The sequence below is a fragment of the Stenella coeruleoalba genome, assembly GCF_951394435.1.
Source record: "Stenella coeruleoalba genome assembly, chromosome: 3".
Lineage (NCBI taxonomy): Eukaryota > Metazoa > Chordata > Mammalia > Artiodactyla > Delphinidae > Stenella > Stenella coeruleoalba.
Window position 1 is genome coordinate 113047085 of NC_137148.1, and position 17060 is coordinate 113064144.

The 17060-nt window shown below is 41.0% G+C and overlaps 2 protein-coding genes across 8 annotated transcripts in view; one reads left to right on the plus strand and one right to left on the minus strand.

Annotated features, from left to right (window-relative positions):
* The window catches only part of TRPC7 (transient receptor potential cation channel subfamily C member 7), a gene marked incomplete at its 3' end in the record, with an annotated part of 123192 nt that overhangs the window by 41630 nt on the left and 64502 nt on the right, over positions 1-17060 (minus strand). The window contains exons 3-4 of the mRNA XM_079916652.1: positions 15530-15694; positions 10029-10245 (exon numbers count right to left, since the gene is read on the minus strand). Coding sequence (XP_079772778.1) covers positions 10029-10245; positions 15530-15694 — 382 coding nt within the window. The remainder of the gene's footprint in view (positions 1-10028; positions 10246-15529; positions 15695-17060) is intronic.
* Positions 1-17060, plus strand: part of LOC307183726 (uncharacterized protein) — a 675341-nt gene that overhangs the window by 5184 nt on the left and 653097 nt on the right. For all 7 annotated transcript variants that reach the window (XR_013827569.1, XR_013827570.1, XR_013827571.1 and 4 more), the window contains one exon: positions 6401-6532. The gene's annotated coding sequence lies outside the window, so the exon portion shown is untranslated. The remainder of the gene's footprint in view (positions 1-6400; positions 6533-17060) is intronic.

The window sequence follows — 17060 nt, forward strand, 5'->3', positions numbered from 1 at the left end:
GTCACGCTCTTCTCTTGGCTTCCTTTTTTTTAAGTTTTTTAAAAATTAATTAATTAATTTTAAAAAATTTATTTGTTTGCACCAGGTCTTAGTTGTGGCTCATCTTCTCCTTAGTTGCGGCTCGTGGACTCTTTAGTTATGGCAGGCAGGCTCCTTAGTTGTGGCTCATTGGCTTCTTGGTTCTGGCACGTGAACTCTTAGTTGTGGCATGCATGTGGGATCCAGTTCCCTGACCAGGGATCCAACCCGGGCCCCCTGCATTGGGAGCATGGAGTCTTAACCACTGTGCCACTGGGGAAGTGCCTCTTGGCTTCCTTCATACTGTGTCCTGGTTTTTCTTCTACCTTTGCATGTGGTCTTAGGCTCTTTGTGGCTTCCACCTCCTCTGCCCCTGCTTTAAATCTCCTGCATTTACAATCTAGAAGCTTCTCAAAATTCTGCTAGTAATCAAGTAAAGCATCGGGAGTTCAGGAAGAATATATTTCTGATTGGGTTTGACCCTTCCACAGAATTGTACAGCAGAAGAGGAACAACCTACATATCCAGTAGGGGTTTGGGGAAGTAATAGAGTATTGTCACACTATGTGGCCATTGAGAGAGGGCCTTGGGAAAACCAGATACCTACATGGAGCAAGAGCTACCAGAAGATGAAAAGAATCAACTACAATTTGTATGATTAGAGAAACATTAATATTAATTGAGACAGGCTGGAAACAAAGGAAAGTGTGTAGTATTTATTGTCAGAGATATTAACTGTTAGGAAGAAAAAGAGAAGGGAGAATGGGAGGACAGCGAGGGTGGACAGACTTGCAATTTTAAACAGGTTGTTTAAAAAAGTCTTCACTTTGAGGAGACTTTTTTCTTTTTTCTTTTTTTCATTCTCAGTTTCTTCTTTTTTTTAAATTTATTTTTTAACATCTTTACTGGAGTATAATTGCTTTATAATGTTGTGTTAGTTTCTGCTGTATAACAAAGTGAATCAGCTATACATATACATATATCCCCATATCCACTCTCTCTTGCGTCCCCCTCCCTCCCACCCTCCCTATCCCACCCCTCTAGGTGGTCACAAAGCATGGAGGTGATCTCCCTGTGCCATGCGGCTGCTTCCCACTAGCTATCTGTTTTACATTTGGTAGTGTATATATGTCCATGCCACTCTCTCACTTCGTCCCAGCTTACCCTTCCCCCTCCCCGTGTCCTCAGGTCCATTCTCTATGACTGCATCTTTATTCTTGCCCTGCCCCTAGGTTCTTTAGAACCAATTTTTTTTAGATTTCATATATATGTGTTAGCATATGGTATTTGTTTTTCTCTTTCTGACTTACTTCACTCTGTATGACAGACTCTAGGTCCATCCACCTCACTACAAATAACTCAACTTTGTTTCTTTTTATGGCTGAGTAATATTCCATTGTATATATGTGCCACATCTTCTTTATCCATTCATCTGTTGATGGACACTTAGGTTGCTTCCATGTCCTGGCTATTGTAAATAATGCTGCAGTGAACATTGTGGTACATGACTCCTTTTTTTTGAATTAAAAAAATATATATTTATTTATTATTGGCTGTGTTGTGTCTTTGTTGCTGCTCATGGGCTTTCTCTAGTTGTGGTGAACAGGGGCCTTTCTTCATTGCAGTATGTGGGATTCTCATTATGGTGGCTTCTCTTGTTGAGGAGCATGGGCTCTAGGTGCACGGGCGTCAGTAGTTGTGGCACGTGGGCTCAGTAGTTGTGGCGCACGGGCTTAGTTGCTCTGTGGCATGTGTGATCTTCCCGGACCAGGGCTCAAACTTGTGTCCCCTGCATTGGCAGGTGGATTCTTAACCACTGCGCCACCAGGGAAGCCTGTGGTACATGACTGTTTTTGAATTATGGTTTTCTCAGGGTATATGCCCAGTAGTGGGATTGATGGGTCGTATGGTAGTTCTATTTTTAGTTTTTTAAGGAACTTCCATACTGTTCTGCATAGTGGCTGTATCAATTTACTTTCCCACCAACAGTGCAAGAGTGTTCCCTTTTCTCCACACCCTCACCAGCATTTATTATTTGTAGATTTTTTGATAATGGCCATTCTGCCAATGAGGTGATACCTCATTGTAGTTTTGATTTGCATTTCCCTAATGATTAGTGATGTTGACCATCCTTTCATGTGTTTGTTGGCAATCTGTATATCTTCTTTGGAGAAATGTCTCTTTAGGTCTTCTGCCCATTTTTGGATTGGGTTGTTTGTTTTTTGGATATTGAGCTGTATGAGCTGCTTATAGAATTTGGAAATTAATCTTTGTCAGTTGCTTCATTTGCAAATATTTTCTCCCATCCTGAGGGTCGTCTTTTCATCTTGTTTATGGTTTCCTTTGCTGTGCAGAAGCTTTTAAGTTTCATTAGGTCCCATTTGTTTATTTTTGTTTTTATTTCCATTTCTCTAGGAGGTGGATCAAAAAGGATCTTGCTGTGATTTATTTCATAGAGTGTTCTGCCTATGTTTTCCTCTAAGAGTTTTATAATGTCTGGCCTTACATTTAGGTCTTTAATCCATTTTGTGATTATTTTTGTGTATGGTGTTAAGGAGTGTTCTAATTTCATTCTTTTACATGTAGCTGTCCAGTTTTCCCAGCACCACTTATTGAAGAGACTGTCTTTTCTCCATTGTATATTCTTGCATCCTTTATCAGAAATAAGGTGACCATATGTGCGTGGTTTTATTTCTGGGCTTTCTCTCCTATTCCATTGATCTATATTTCTGTTTTTGTGCCTGTGTCATGCTGTCTTGATTACTGCAGCTTTGTAGTATAGTCTGAAGTCAGGGAGCCTGATACCTCCAGCTCCATTTTTCTTTCTCAAGATGGCTTTGGCTATTTGGGGTCTTTTGTGTTTCCATACAAATTGTGAAATTTTTTGTTCCAGTTCTGTGAAAAATGCCATTGGTATTTTGATAGGGATTGCATTGAATCTGTAGAGTGCTTTGGGTGATAGAGTCATTTTCACAATGTTAATTCTTCCAATCCAAGAACATGGTATATCTCTCCATCTGTCTGTATCATCTTTGATTTCTTTCATCAGTGTCTTATAGTTTTCTGCATACACATCTTTTGTCTCCTTAGGTAGGTTTATTCCTAGATATTTTATTCTTTTTGTTGCAATGGTAAATGGGAGTGTTTCCTTAATTTCTCTTTCAGATTTATTGTCATTAGTGTATAGGAATGCAAGAGATTTCTGTGCATTAATTTTGTATCCTGCTACTTTACCAGATTCATTTATTAGCTCTTGTAGTTTTCTGGTAGCATCTTTAGGATTCTCTATGTATAGTATCATGTCATCTACAAACAGTGACAGTTTTACTTCTTTTCTGAATTGGATTCCTTTTATTTCTTTTTCTTCTCTGATTGCTGTGGCTAAAACTTCCAGAACTATGTTGAATAATAGTGGTGAGTGTGGGCAACCTTGTCTTGTTCCTGATCTTAGAGGAAATGGTTTCAGTTTTTCACCGTTGAGAATGATGTTGACTGTGGGTTTGTCATATATGGCCTTTATTATGTTGAGGTAAGTTCCCTCTATGCCTACTTTCTGGAGGGTTTTTATCATAAATTTGTGTTGAATTTTGTCAAAAGCTTTTTCTGCATCTATTGAGATGATCATATGTTTTTATCCTTCAGTTTGTTAATATGGTGTATCACATTGATTGGTTTGCATATGTTGAAGAATCCTTGCATTCCTGGGATAAACCCCACTTGATCGTGGTGTGTGATCCTTTTAATGTGCTGTTGGATTCTGTTTGCTAGTATTTTGTTGAGGATTTTTGCATCTGTGTTCATCAGTGATATTGCCTTGTAGTTTTCTTTCTTTGTGACATCTTTGCCTGGTTTTGGTATCAGGGTGACGGTGGCCTTATAGAATGAGTTTGGGAGTGTTCCTCCCTTGCTATGTTTTGGAAGAGTTTGAGAAAGTTAGGTGTTAGCTCTTCTCTAAATGTTGGATAGAATTCGCCTGTGAAGCCATCTGGTCCTGGTCTTTTGTTTGTTGAAAGATTTTTAATCACAGTTTCAGTTTCAGTGCTTGTGATTGGTAGAAGGAGACTTTTGAACATAGACCTGAGTAAGTGAGGGAGTGAGCCATGGTGCTGCCTGTGGGAAGAAATCTTAGGCAGAGGGGACAGCCTAAGCTCAGTTTCTGAGGCAGAAACTGTTTGAAGCAAGGAAGCCAGTGGGGCTGAAAGAGAGTGAATGAGGTGGGAGGTGATGGGAGATGAGGGCATAGAGGTGGAGTAGAGAGGTGGAGGGCTTTGTAGGCCTTTATAGTGACATTGACTGTCATGCTGAGGGAGAATGTGATATCACTGAAGAGTTTTGAGGCAAAGAGTGACAAAACCTGATTACATTTTAAATGGATCTCTAGCTCCTATGCTGAGCATCTACTGAGGCACAGGGTGGGAAGGGCAGAAGCAAGGACACCTGGACAAGGCCCTTCATCTCTTAGTGGTCAACCTCTCTGTCCATCACTGGGGGACCAGTTTGAACTTGTTAGGGTCCTAAAGTCCTGTTCAGCTCTAGGGCTGCTCCTGGTGGCAAGGCAGTCATGGTTTGTATAGCCAGTCTGTCCAAAGGACTGCATTCGTGAGTCATGGGGGAAGAGAACTGTGTGTTGTGTTTCTAGCTGCTCCAAGGCCTTCCTGGCAGTGCCCGGGAGTAGCATGTGAGGACTCGTTCAGTAAGGGCCTCTTACCATTTCAAGCCTCTCCGTGTCTGAGCAGAATATATCAGGTTGTGGACCTTAGGGTGTGTCGGCACAAAGAACACAGTGAACACAGTGCTCAATGTCTTCCTCTTAAAAGTTGTTATTATTATTAGCGGTATTTTATAATTAAAGAGCTCCAGAAAATAGAGACAAGATAGTATTAGTCTTATTTTATAGCTGCTTCCCCAGTATCTGGCACAGTGCCTGGTACATAATACAATGCTTAATAACTACAAAATATGGAGAAAAAAATTGAGAAAATAGAAACAACACTATCAGAAAACTTGCACGTTGTAGTCAGCACTGCATTTACCAAGCTACCTGCTCTGTGCCCTCAACTCCACCTTCCTCCTGTTGGAGTAGATGAAGTGTCCACACTCCTGCTAAGGGCAAGTCCTCTGCTTGCCTGGTGGATCCCACCCCCTCTTGCTACTCAGGAACTTTGCATCCAAAGTCAGTGGTCAAGTCTCAGGCCGCATGTTACTTGATCTGTCAGCAACACTCGACATAAGTGATCACTGCCTGGGTCTTGACACAGTGACTTTGGTTGGCTTCTGGGACACCACTCTCTTATCTCAGTCTCCTTCGCTGGGTAAGATACTTCTCATTTTCCCATCCTTGAAATATTGCTGTGCCCGAGGGCTTGGTCCTCGGGTCATCTGTCCACATTCACAGTTGAGGCATTGCATACAGTTTACTTTAAGTAGACTGACATGCCCCAATTTATGTTTCCAGCCCCATCCTCTCTGACCTTCAGCATCTGTATCCAGTTGCTACTTGGTGTTTCCACTTGGAGATCTAATAGATAATCTCAAACCGAACTCTTGATTTCCATATCTACTGTCTCTCCAAACTGCTCCTCCCCTGGTCTTTCCTGCTTTAGAGGAACTCTCTATTATACCATTACTTGAGCTAAAAAACTTGGAATTTTCCTCGACTGCTCTCTTTCTTTCACACCCCACAGGCAATCCAGTAGTAAATATTATTGATTTTACCTCCAAAATATAATAACCGTCAACTACCTCCTCAAACCCAGCTATTTCCTGTCTGAATTACTGCAGTGGCCTCCTAACTGGTCTCCCTGCTTCTGCTCTTGTCCTAGAATCATCTGTTCTCTACACAGCAGCCGGTGATCCATTAGAAAATGAGGTTGTAGGATGTCACTTCTGTGCTCAGAACTGTCCAGTTGTTTCCAGTCATACTCAGAGCAAAATCTAAACTCGGTACCATGGCCTCCAATGCCTTGCATGATTGACTCTGCCTATCCTGTGACCTCATCTCTGCCATCTCCCCCTTATTTATTCTGCTGCAGCCACACTAATTTCTTTGCTGTTCCTCGAACTTGTCCAGCTTGCTCCTGAAAGCAGGCCTTTAACACACACTGATCTGTCTTTCTGGAATGCTTTTCACCCAGATGTCTGCAAAGCTTGCTTTCTCTTTTCCTTTAGGTCTCTGTTTACATTTCACCTTATCAGAGGAGGGAGGTAAGAGAGCTTGCTCTTACCTGCTCAACTACTCTGGTAAGGTAAAATGTGAACAGAGACCTTAAGGAAGAGAGAAAGCAAGCTAGGATATTTATTCAACTTGTCTTCTCAGTCAAAGAAACTTGAATACTGACTGGGTATTTGAAAAGAAATGATTAGTTTTCTTTTATGTTTGTAGTTCTGTTTTAGGAAAAGAATCCTGATTTCTATTACCAGTCATGATGGAGCAGTAAACTGGAAAAAAAAAAAGAAACTATTTTCAGACGTTGGAAATAGCAGAGCACTGTGATCCTTAAGAGAAACAAGCAAGGTAAGCCACATGATAGCCCTGTCTTTTATTTTTTTCTGGAAGCACATTTCAGTCTGCAGGATATGGAGAAGGATTCCAGAAGCACAGAAGGCGATCCCAATGAGTTGAAGACACAGAGATTAGAGTACAGGAAGGCTGAAGTGATTAGATGTTATATGGCAGAGTTCCAGAGAGAAAGGTACTATACAGAACCAAAACCCAAAACCAAACACAAACAAAAATAGTCCAGAAATGTACACAGGTGTCCTTTTGAATGTTCCCTGAATGCTAAGTCACGAATGCATAGAGTAAAACGCCACAAACAACGGCAAGAGAGCTGCAAGCTGAACAGTTTCTAGAGCTCACCCAGAGTGGAAAGATGTTTGAGCTCTGACCATCCACAGCTGAGAATCCTTGTTGATTACCCTGAGCATTTAGTAGAGACCCAGATGTGTGTCTCTATAGTACAAGGATAATCAATCCTTATGGTAAAGTTTTTCCAGGTCCACTCTAAGAAAGTTTGAAAAGGACCAAACTCATCTGTAAGAATTTAACAGCCTGTCAGAATAAAGCAAAAATCTTTAAAGGAAGACAACAAAATCTAGATGCTCACCAGTATAACATGTAATGTGCCCATCATTCAATCAAAAATTACTAACACACCAAGATGTAGGAAAATATGATCCATGTCACGAGAAAATTTAGTCAGTAACCCAGAAATGATAGAGATGATGAAATTAGGAGTTAAGGACTTTATAACAGTTCTTACTATAAATATGTACATTATGTTCAAGGATTTAAAGGAAAATACAGACATCACGAGGAAGGAAATGAAAGATGTAAAAGAGAACCAAATGGAACTTAAAGGGTTGAAAAATATAATATTTGAAATGAAAAATTCAGTGGTTGGGCATTAAAGTCACAGATAATGGAGAAAAAATGTCAGTGAACTTGCAGCACAGAAAGATTAGAGAAAAGTAAAAGGAAAATTATCTTTTAGGATACACACAAAAATGTTTGTAGATGAAATTTTATGATACCTGGGATTGGATTCAAAATTCTACAGGGTTGAGAGAAGGGAAGTAGGATGAAACAAAAATTAGCTTTGATTTGCTAATTGTTGAAGATGAGCGATAGGTCCAAAGGGTTCAGTATAATCTTCTCTCGAAATTTGCAGTTCTTAAAATTATTCATGATAAAAGTTTGAAAAATATAATCTAGTAAGAAAAAGTAGTTAGAATCTTTCTTCTGTCTAAAATGTAACAGGAAGTAGGTCAATGAAAAATAAGTCTTCCCCTTTACAATACTTCTTACGTAATGGTCTTGAAAACTCAGCTTTGCTTTGATGGGTAGAAGCTGGGACCAGACTACAAAAGCTGGGACCTCTGTAGCTAGAGATGCTTCCCTCTTATTGGGGTAATACTCTGACACCCAGGAAGAGAAATATGAGGGTGCAGGAAGAAGTCGTGGGTCAGTAGGAGTACCGTGGTTAACATATGGTAGCACCCACTGAATGGGGAGTATGATTGGACTCACCTGTCTTCTATTTGCAGCCCAGGTGGGGAAATGTGATGGGTGAGCGATTGGTGCCATAAATACTTTGTTTTATCCATAAACCCAACATGTGAGTTGTTCTTTTTTTTTTAACCGTGTCATAGTTTGAGTTGCTATAACAAAGTTACACAGATTGAGTGGTTTATACACAACAGAAATTTGTTTCTCACGGTTCTGGAGGCTATAAGTCTAAGATCAGGTGCCAGCATGTTTGGGTTCTGGTGTGAGCCCTCTTTCAGGTTGCAGACTGCTTGTTGTGTCCTCACATGGCACAGGGAGGGTGAGAGAGCTCTCTGGGATATCTTTTAAAGGGCAGTAATCCTATTCATGAGGGCTCCACCCTCATGACCTAAGCACCTCCCAGAGGCCCCACTTCTAATACCATGACATTGGAACTAGGGTCTTAACATATGAATTTTGGGGGATATAAACATTGAGTCCATTGTAAAGTTCCTAGTGTTAAAGTGCTTAATTTAGTTAAATTGAAGGTGGGGCCGGTATACTAGGGAGAATTGGGATAGACTCAACTGTGAAAGTGAAGCCACAGAACTTACTCTGCAACAGGCTTTAATGTTCCTTTCCAACTTGAGTACCAGTGACTCTACAAAATGAACCTTTGGCTACAGACTTGCCGGTTGATTAAAAAAGCACCTGGGAAGCATGGTGTGCTTTCCTGTCTCTGCCCTTTGGGTCAAACCATTCTTCTCCTCATTACCTTCTGCCTATTGAGAGATCCAGGTTAGAGACCATACTCGCAGTTGTTCTCAGTTTGGGGATCTATGGGATATTCTCCAATGGTTCAACTCTCGTGGCTCTCTTAGGCAATATCATTTAATTAGCACGGGGCATGTACTGGGCTGTCTTTTCAGGTATTTGTTCTTTTGTGAATTTGTTGATTGAAAGTACAGACACTTTGACCCTGAATACATTTTGACTCAATGTTTGTGAACATAAACATAATGAATATTATGCCAATATCGAATTTTTGTTAAGAAAAGCAATTGGGGGCTACCATTAGGACAGTTTAATTAATTGATAAAATCTTGGTACTGCATATATTTTTTGCCTTTTTTATTTTCAGTTTTGTTTTACTCAAAACATTCCCATCAAATTCAGATCTTTTTGATGTAAATCTTATAATTTATTGATCAAGTTTTGGTTATTTACAATATCACTGATTATAGTGTTTGCAGTTTTTTATTGTTTCCTACGAAATCTGATTTTTTTACCAATAAATTTTGCAGTTTTCAGTGTTAGAAAAATCTGTAACACAGTTGGCCATGTACAATTTTAGCCATTGCCAGTTTTATCTTATCTTGCTTATTTCTACTAGTAATAGTTCTTGTGAGTTAGGCAAAAGAGAGATAGCCTTTCTTGACTAGTCAGTGAGGTAATTTGGAAGGATTTCCTTGGCAATTCCAGTGGCAGACCTTGGCAGCACAAAATAGCACCACAAAGAGGAATTCCACAGCTTCATTACGTTCACTAACACAAATAATGAGAACACGTTACTCCCCTAACTTTTTAGATTTGTATTATTACTATTCTACTATGTATCAGTATTCAGTGGTAACAAAAAATATCTTGGAAGCTATGCAATCTTATACTTTTTTTCAGAGGCAGAACTTGATTTCCTAAGGCTTCTAGTAGACTATATTTAAATGAGCAAAACCATATGTCCCCCCCCCACACTTTACAGTCACTTTCAGTACACACATAAGGAAAGGTACAGAACGAATCTCCCCCAAACACCTCCTTTCAAAATTGGGATTTATATTACAGGTGTGTGCATCTTTTACACCAGCACATACAGAAGTTGACTTTGGCTTCCTTGCTGGTCATCTCCTCACCATTTTGTCTGCCAAGAGTGCATTCAAGAGGAGAGGAAGAGCTTCTGAAGTCAGGGTTTAATAATGTCCTGTTATAATTAGGGGAGGAGACATTAAAAGAGTGACTTGCTTACCCAAGACCCACTTCATGATGAGCATTTCTGTCCAGGAGAATTGTGTAGTTTTCACTCTGAAGATCTGTTTTGGGTAGTCTGTGAAGGTTTCATTGGGCAGGGTTTTAACACCTTCGAAGCGGTCTGATGCGTTCACAACTAACAATCCCAAGAAGATTGTAAAAGAAACTGCATGTGCTACAAATTTCATGAAAGGGCTCCTCAGGGTTCGTCCTAGCTGGAAACAAAAGATATACAAGACATGTTAATCTGGCAGCTCCAGGCAAGTTCAGGGCTCTCTTTAAAAGGCTTTTGCTGAAAGTTGAACCAGAGAATCCTCAGTTTTGGACAGAAGCTGCTAATTGAACCCAGACATTTTCTCTAGAGCTTTTATGTGAGAGGCTGCTTGACCAAATCCATTTTTCTACTCACTTTAATTTTTTCTGTTTAGAAGACTTAATGGGAGTGGTAAGAGAAAGGAGTAGAACACACTAATATGACATCATTTTACAACATCATTTTACAATCTGACTGCACAGCTACCCCCAACCATGTGGGTATGAATTTTATGCCTTGTGAATCTAGAAAAAAAATCTGTTTCAATAGAGTTCAGAATTTTTTAAAAAAACACTTTGGATATGCTCTGTTGCTCTTTTGTCTATTTTCTTGAGTTTTAGCTTAGATGACTTATTTTCCACATTTCTTATATCTTGGTAAATTTATTTAAAGCTATGCATTTCCCACTAGGTACTGCTTTAGCTATGTTCCTATAAATTTTGACATGTAGCATTTTCCTTGATACTCAGTTATAAATATTTTTATAATTTCCTGTTTGATTTCATTTTTAACTCAGAGGTTATTTAGTTTCCAGATATACAGGACTTTCCCCCCCTTGCTTTAAAAAATCCTGTTTTTATTGCAGCGTGTGTTCAGATCATAGCCTCTGTGATACTACCCTAAAACTATTGAGATTTTCTTTGTGGCCTAGTACATGATTAACTTGTGCAGCTGTTCCATGTGAGCCTGAAGTGATCCAAAAGATGCCCTTTTAGGGAGTAGGTATTGGTCACATCTTCTTATCCCTGGCTTGCCATCCAAAGGCCACTTGGACTTTTGAGGACTAAATTGGGGGCTGCACAGTCAGTCTTTGCTGACCCCTGTAAATGAATTCACTTGGGTCTCTTCCAGGTCACTGCTGTCACCCTCACCTAAACACCAACCCTAACCCCTCACCAGGTATACTGATAAGGCAAGAGCAAAGAGGGGAGTCTTTCCTAGATCTCAGTTCCTTCTCCAGGGCAAATGTTCAGTTATAGCCAGTGACTAGTTAATTGATGTTCATGTTCTGCCTCATTCAGGAGTCCTAGAGTGAAATGTCACCCAGCATGCAGAGTATTGGTTCAGCAAAAGATCAGCTATAGGATTTTCTCCTGGTAAAATTTCCCTAACTGTCATTATGTTCAACATAACATTTATAAATCAGATGGCTTGATGATGTTCTTTCAGTAGCCTTCAGTATGCTAATCATCCACGTTAATGGTGCCAGTAATTATTGTAACGCTCTAATGTCATAGAACCCATCTGTTGAAATTTAAAAAGATAATTTTAATCTTTTTTTTAAAAAAGACTGCGTTTCAAGTCTGAGCGTTGGAAATCCCTATTTGTGCTGGAAAGAACTTGTTCGGATTCACCTGCATTGTCAAATTGTCATATGGCACTAGAATAACTTCAGGAGTGTTGAAAAAGATGTTTACCTGAAAACTAAGGGGCCCACAAACATCTTACAAATGACATTTCTTAGTAGTGTTTAACCTTATTATTTACAAAATAGGGACTGTAGATTATTTTTAGCCATAGGTAGATGTACTAAATTCAGAATGTAGAGATTAAATATAAGGACAAATAAAATACCTTACATAAATTCAGTAAAAAAAAACAAAAAAACGGAATCAAACAATGTCTCATATTGACCTATGTGATGTCAAATACATACTTTGAATTTTTCCACATTTTATCTGACTGTGTTGGCATCTTGGAGCCCCAATTCCCAACCAAGATGCTGGGATACTTTGGTGTATACAGACGACATCCTTAGATAGTCATTGCATTGTTTCTTGTCACTGTGTCCTAGCTGAGGTAGTGGTGAGAGGCGAGGTAAGTTGGAGAATGACTGCAGAGTGGGGAGAGGAAAGGTTGAGGAGAGGGCAAGGGATACCAGATCTGTGTGTCCCAGCAGGGTCCCAGAAATGTCAGAAAAAGGTGGAGAACACGGAGGTAGACACAGCTCTTAAGGGATTGATGGCCAAGTTTCCCCAGCGCTTTATCAATGGGCTCTATGTAGCATCTTCCAATGACTACCTGGATGAGGACCTGGGGACACCTCTCCATCTTCTCATCTAGGCAAGGCACCTGATGTCAGGAATCTGCACGCAGCTGTGCCCATGCTGGCCCTGGGATTCCCCGTAAGAGCTGCTTTGAGGAATTTAATGTTCTCTTTGTTCCCTCCTTCAAGTTGTTATCTTCCGGCAGAAGATGCATATGTAAAAATTATTGTATTTATTGCAGACGATAAGAAAAAACCCTGATAAGGCCCTGCAGTGATGTAGAAGGTTAACCTGGGCTCAGTCCCACTTGATTTAAGCCATAGGGAGGAAAAACGAGGTTAGGAATTGATGCACCTTTCCTATTTTTCTTCTGGGCTTGAAAGCATCTTTTTAACTGGTAAAACTTTGATAAATGTCAGATGAGATCAAATCATTTCAGGGATTTCCTTTTTCTTTTTTTTTGTGACATTCCATATTTATCTCAATTTTTTGAAGCAAATTATGCTTGGGGTAAACTTCCTCCTTTCACAAGGCCACCAAGTGAACCAAAAGAAAGGAGAAAAGTCGACCAATATATACCAGCAGCTCTTAGCTGGGGAATCATTAACGCTGAGTCAGGTAACAGCGTTAGGTATAAAAAGAGATGGTAGAGCTTTGGGAGACGTAGGTCTTGTCCTCCTCTGCCTGAAGAGCAAAACTGGTGAGTCTGAAACATGGGCTAAAGCAGCTCTGTCATTACTTGGCCCTTATGAGCTGAGAACATATCGGGAAGTCCAGGCTTGCTGTACTCAGTCTCTGGCTCAAGCCCAGACTTCCTGGGTACTATTCTTTTACTCTGGGAAATAGGTGAATGTGAGATAACTGAGTAGTGCTCCTGAATTAGCTCCAAATGAACTGCATTCTCAAGCCCTCAGGGTGGACACCTGCTTTTACTTGTTGACACACCTCTGTGTTCTGTGGCACTGGGCTCTTAGCCCACAAGTGTAAGCACCTAACTGGGACCTGGTAGCCAGTTGCCCACAAGGTAGGCCATGACTGCAGTAGAGCACCCAGAGAGTTTCCAGCACCTCTCCCCAGTCTGAACTTCCAGTCTTCCTCATCAAATGCCACCCTCTCTTGCCGCCAGCTGCCGGTGGCCACAAGCAAGGGCTTAGTGTACAAGCTGTTTTTTTGTCCTACTGGACATTCCAGGGACACAAAATGTCAGTCAGAATAGTCTCTGAACAGAGGAGAGGAAGCAGCAGCCATGGGGCCAAACTTTCCTGCAATCATTACTTCTAGAATATTCCAGAAGACACCATAGGTCTCACCCCTACGTTCCATGGTGTCATCAGTCTCTTGAATTTACTGGGTCCCCAGAAAGTCCGGGATTCCTCCCCCGTCCACACATCCTTCTTTTTGCATCACATCTGCATGATATTGGCCAAGATTCTTCTCAGACCCACTGAAAATCTAAAAAATTTAGTCAGCAGCTGGCATATCATCTCTTTCTGAATATTTCCCCAGGCAGGTAGAGGCAAACCAATTTGCTGGTGTTGCTTAGTCCCAGTTCCCTGGAAGCTGTCACATTTAGTTTTACAGCAAAAGTGAGGATTGGCAGTGTTTGCCTGTTATTTTAATGATTGATGCCCTAGAATCAGTTTGTGGCTTAGAGAGTGTGGAGGCAGCATCCCTGTCCATCTCTGGATGAAGGCAATGATCTAACTTGCAGTACAGACTAGATAATACTACTATGAAAACAAGTGCCTAAAACAAATGACCAGCGCTAATCCAATTTTCAATCTGGTTAGTCTTTTTTCACTCACTGTGCTTTTTCCAGCTTATGATAAAGGACAGAAAAAAATAGCCTTACCCTACATATGTATCATTTGGGGAATACCGATTTAGAAACCTGTGTCATGGTAGAGTGCCATAGAAACAAAATCCTCAATAGATACGAGGTTGAACACCACAAATATTCAGTGAGGACTTTTATTTTTAACACTATCCTACAGAAGAAGGAGTTTGAGTCCTAATTTCTTTCTCTGACACCCCTCCTACTCTAAGGCAGTCAGTTCCTTGCATGCCTGGTTAGGTGGCCTCGTTAGCAGATCTGAAGTCTTGGGCCCATCGTCCTAGCATGAGTTTTGTCTTGGTGGAGTTGACAAGAGGATCCATTCACTGATGACACTTTTATTAACTGCCTTAGCTGATCAAATTCCCTGTGGAACTAATCTCCCTGTAGTCATATTTCTTCTACTGAATGTTGATTACCTAAGCTTAATTGCTTTTTTTCTACTATATCACAAAGTAAATGCAGCTTTGGAAACTTTAATGACCACTTAACCTACGAAATACATTTCCGAATTTCGACATGATTTGTTTTTATAGGCGCTAGCTCTTGCCTGAAGCTGGAGTGACTGCTGATGCCTTTTGTGGCTTTGGGTCAGATGGGCTGTAGGGAGGGTGGAACAGGAGGGGCAGCAGCTTGGCTCTTGCAGGTTCCACTCCTTGCATTACAGGCGGGCACCAGACATTCCACCTTCCTGTGAGAAAAGAACCCAGCTTTGCACCTTTCCAGCTCTCCTCCTTTTTCCTTTGTCTTTTTTCCTTCTAGTGACCTACTTAGCTGCCCATGTGGGCCAGAACCCAGACAAGGAAGCCAGGAAACCAGGAAGATGTTGAGATGGGTCTGCAGTGCCCCAGTATGAGAAGCCTTTGACTCTCAGCTCCTAGTTGTTTCTCCTTTCTGAACCTGCTTAGAAAGTGTGTGCATCATAATGTAATTGAGAGAGTGAAATGACGTGTTGCATGAAAAGGGCTTAGCGAAAAGGAAGTACTCAATAAATGTTGGCTCTTCCTATTATCGTTATTATAATTATTACTACTATGGGTTTGGAGGCCATGTTTAGGACATTGCATAATCAGAAAAGGAAAAGTGCCTTTATTCCCCCTTTATTCTGTTATTGATCAGATTATGCCTTGTGTGTACAAAAGTTTCCATTTTATCACTCCTCTGTCTTTTAAGAAAATGATTTTAAAAGGCAAATCTTAGCATTTTCCCTCTTAAGTGGTTTTCTACTTTTGTTGGGTCTCTCAGGGCTATTTTCTTTAAATGTGGGAAATGGTCAGCTGCATGTTTGGACAAAATGGACTTTAGGTTATGCTAAGTAGAGAGAAGAAATAACCGCAAAGACGTGCACCTTAAGCAGTCTGTACCTTGCTGCACGGAGCAATCCAATAGGCTATGGCGAGAAAAGGGAGGCCTAGGGAGACTCCAAAGACAGCCAGGAATTTCACAGCGATAGACTGTTGACGTAAGCCTGAGAGATTTTCATACCACATGGTAAGCAATTGCTGTTGACAGTTAGGATGAGCAACGAACTGTAAAAACAAAACAAAAACAGAAACAAAATGCAAACAGGAAAATGGCATCAGTAGCACTTGAACGGTATATGACCTATGAGTAGCTCAGGGCTGACATGTTCCCCTGGGGAGGGTGGCCTGGGTGTTCGAGCCAGAGCAGCTAGGTCAGGTACCTGCTGGGCCCTTCTGACTTGGGGATGCTGGGGGTCTCTGTGCTATAAGCCCTCATAGGACTGGCCCTCATAGGACTGGCTGCATCAGGGCTTGGTAAGCTGAGGGCCTTGAGAAGTCTCAGGCACAGAAAATGACAGTCAGCTTCTGGGTAGATGCTTGTCTCCAATCCGAGGAGACTTATCTCTGGGCAGAATTCATCTGGGAGTCAACATATTGGAATGGATGGAGCGTGAATGGGATTTTAGAATCGACATGCGTTTGAATTTTGCTCTACCATTTACTAGGCAGGTGGCCTTGGGCCAGCTACTTCACCTCTCTGAGCCTCAATGTTGTCCTCTGCAAAACAGAGCCTGTCACATTGTCTTGTAGAGTTAAATGAGATATTGTAGAAAAGTTCCTCTCTCTTTTCCTCTGTTGTCTAAGAAAAAGTTCTTGCAGTGGAGTTTCCAGAGGACATGTTAAAACTCCTCAGTATTTCCGCACTGGATTTCAGTGGTATTTGGCTTGCATCCCTGTTGCTTATTGTAGCATGCTGGAGCGCTGACACATCGTATCCCCATGCAGTAGCTTCTCACTGCCACCTCCCTCTCTTGGATCTGCCTTGCCCTCATGCCAGGTTACCAGGTGGGCCTTTTGTGGACATTTTGTATTGTTGACCTCACCCTTCTTGATATATGTTGGACTAGGATTGGAACCCAGACTTAAACTGGGTCCATTAGGTTTTCTCAGCTGGCTATTTTTGTTTTTTATTCCTCTTTTTATTTATTTATTCATTTTTATACATCTTTATTGGAGTGTAATTGCTTCACAATGTTGTGTTAGTTTCTGTTGTACAACAGAGTAAATCAGCCATATGCATACATATATCCCCATATTCCCTCCCTCTTGAGCCTCCCTCCCACCCTCCCTATCGCACCCCTCTAGGTTGTCCCAAAGCACTGAGCTGATCTCCCTGTGCTATGCGGTTGCTTCCCACTAGCTATCTATTTTACATTTGGTAGTGTATATATGTCAGTGCTACTCTCACTTCGCCCCAGCTTCCCCATCCCCGCGTGTCCTTAAGTCCATTCTCTATGTCTGTATCTTTATTCCTGCCCTGCCACTAGGTTCATCAGTACCATTTTTTTTAAAAATTCCATATATGTGCATTAGCATATGGTATTTGTTTTTTTCTCTGTCTTACTTCACTCTGTATGACAGACTCTAGGTC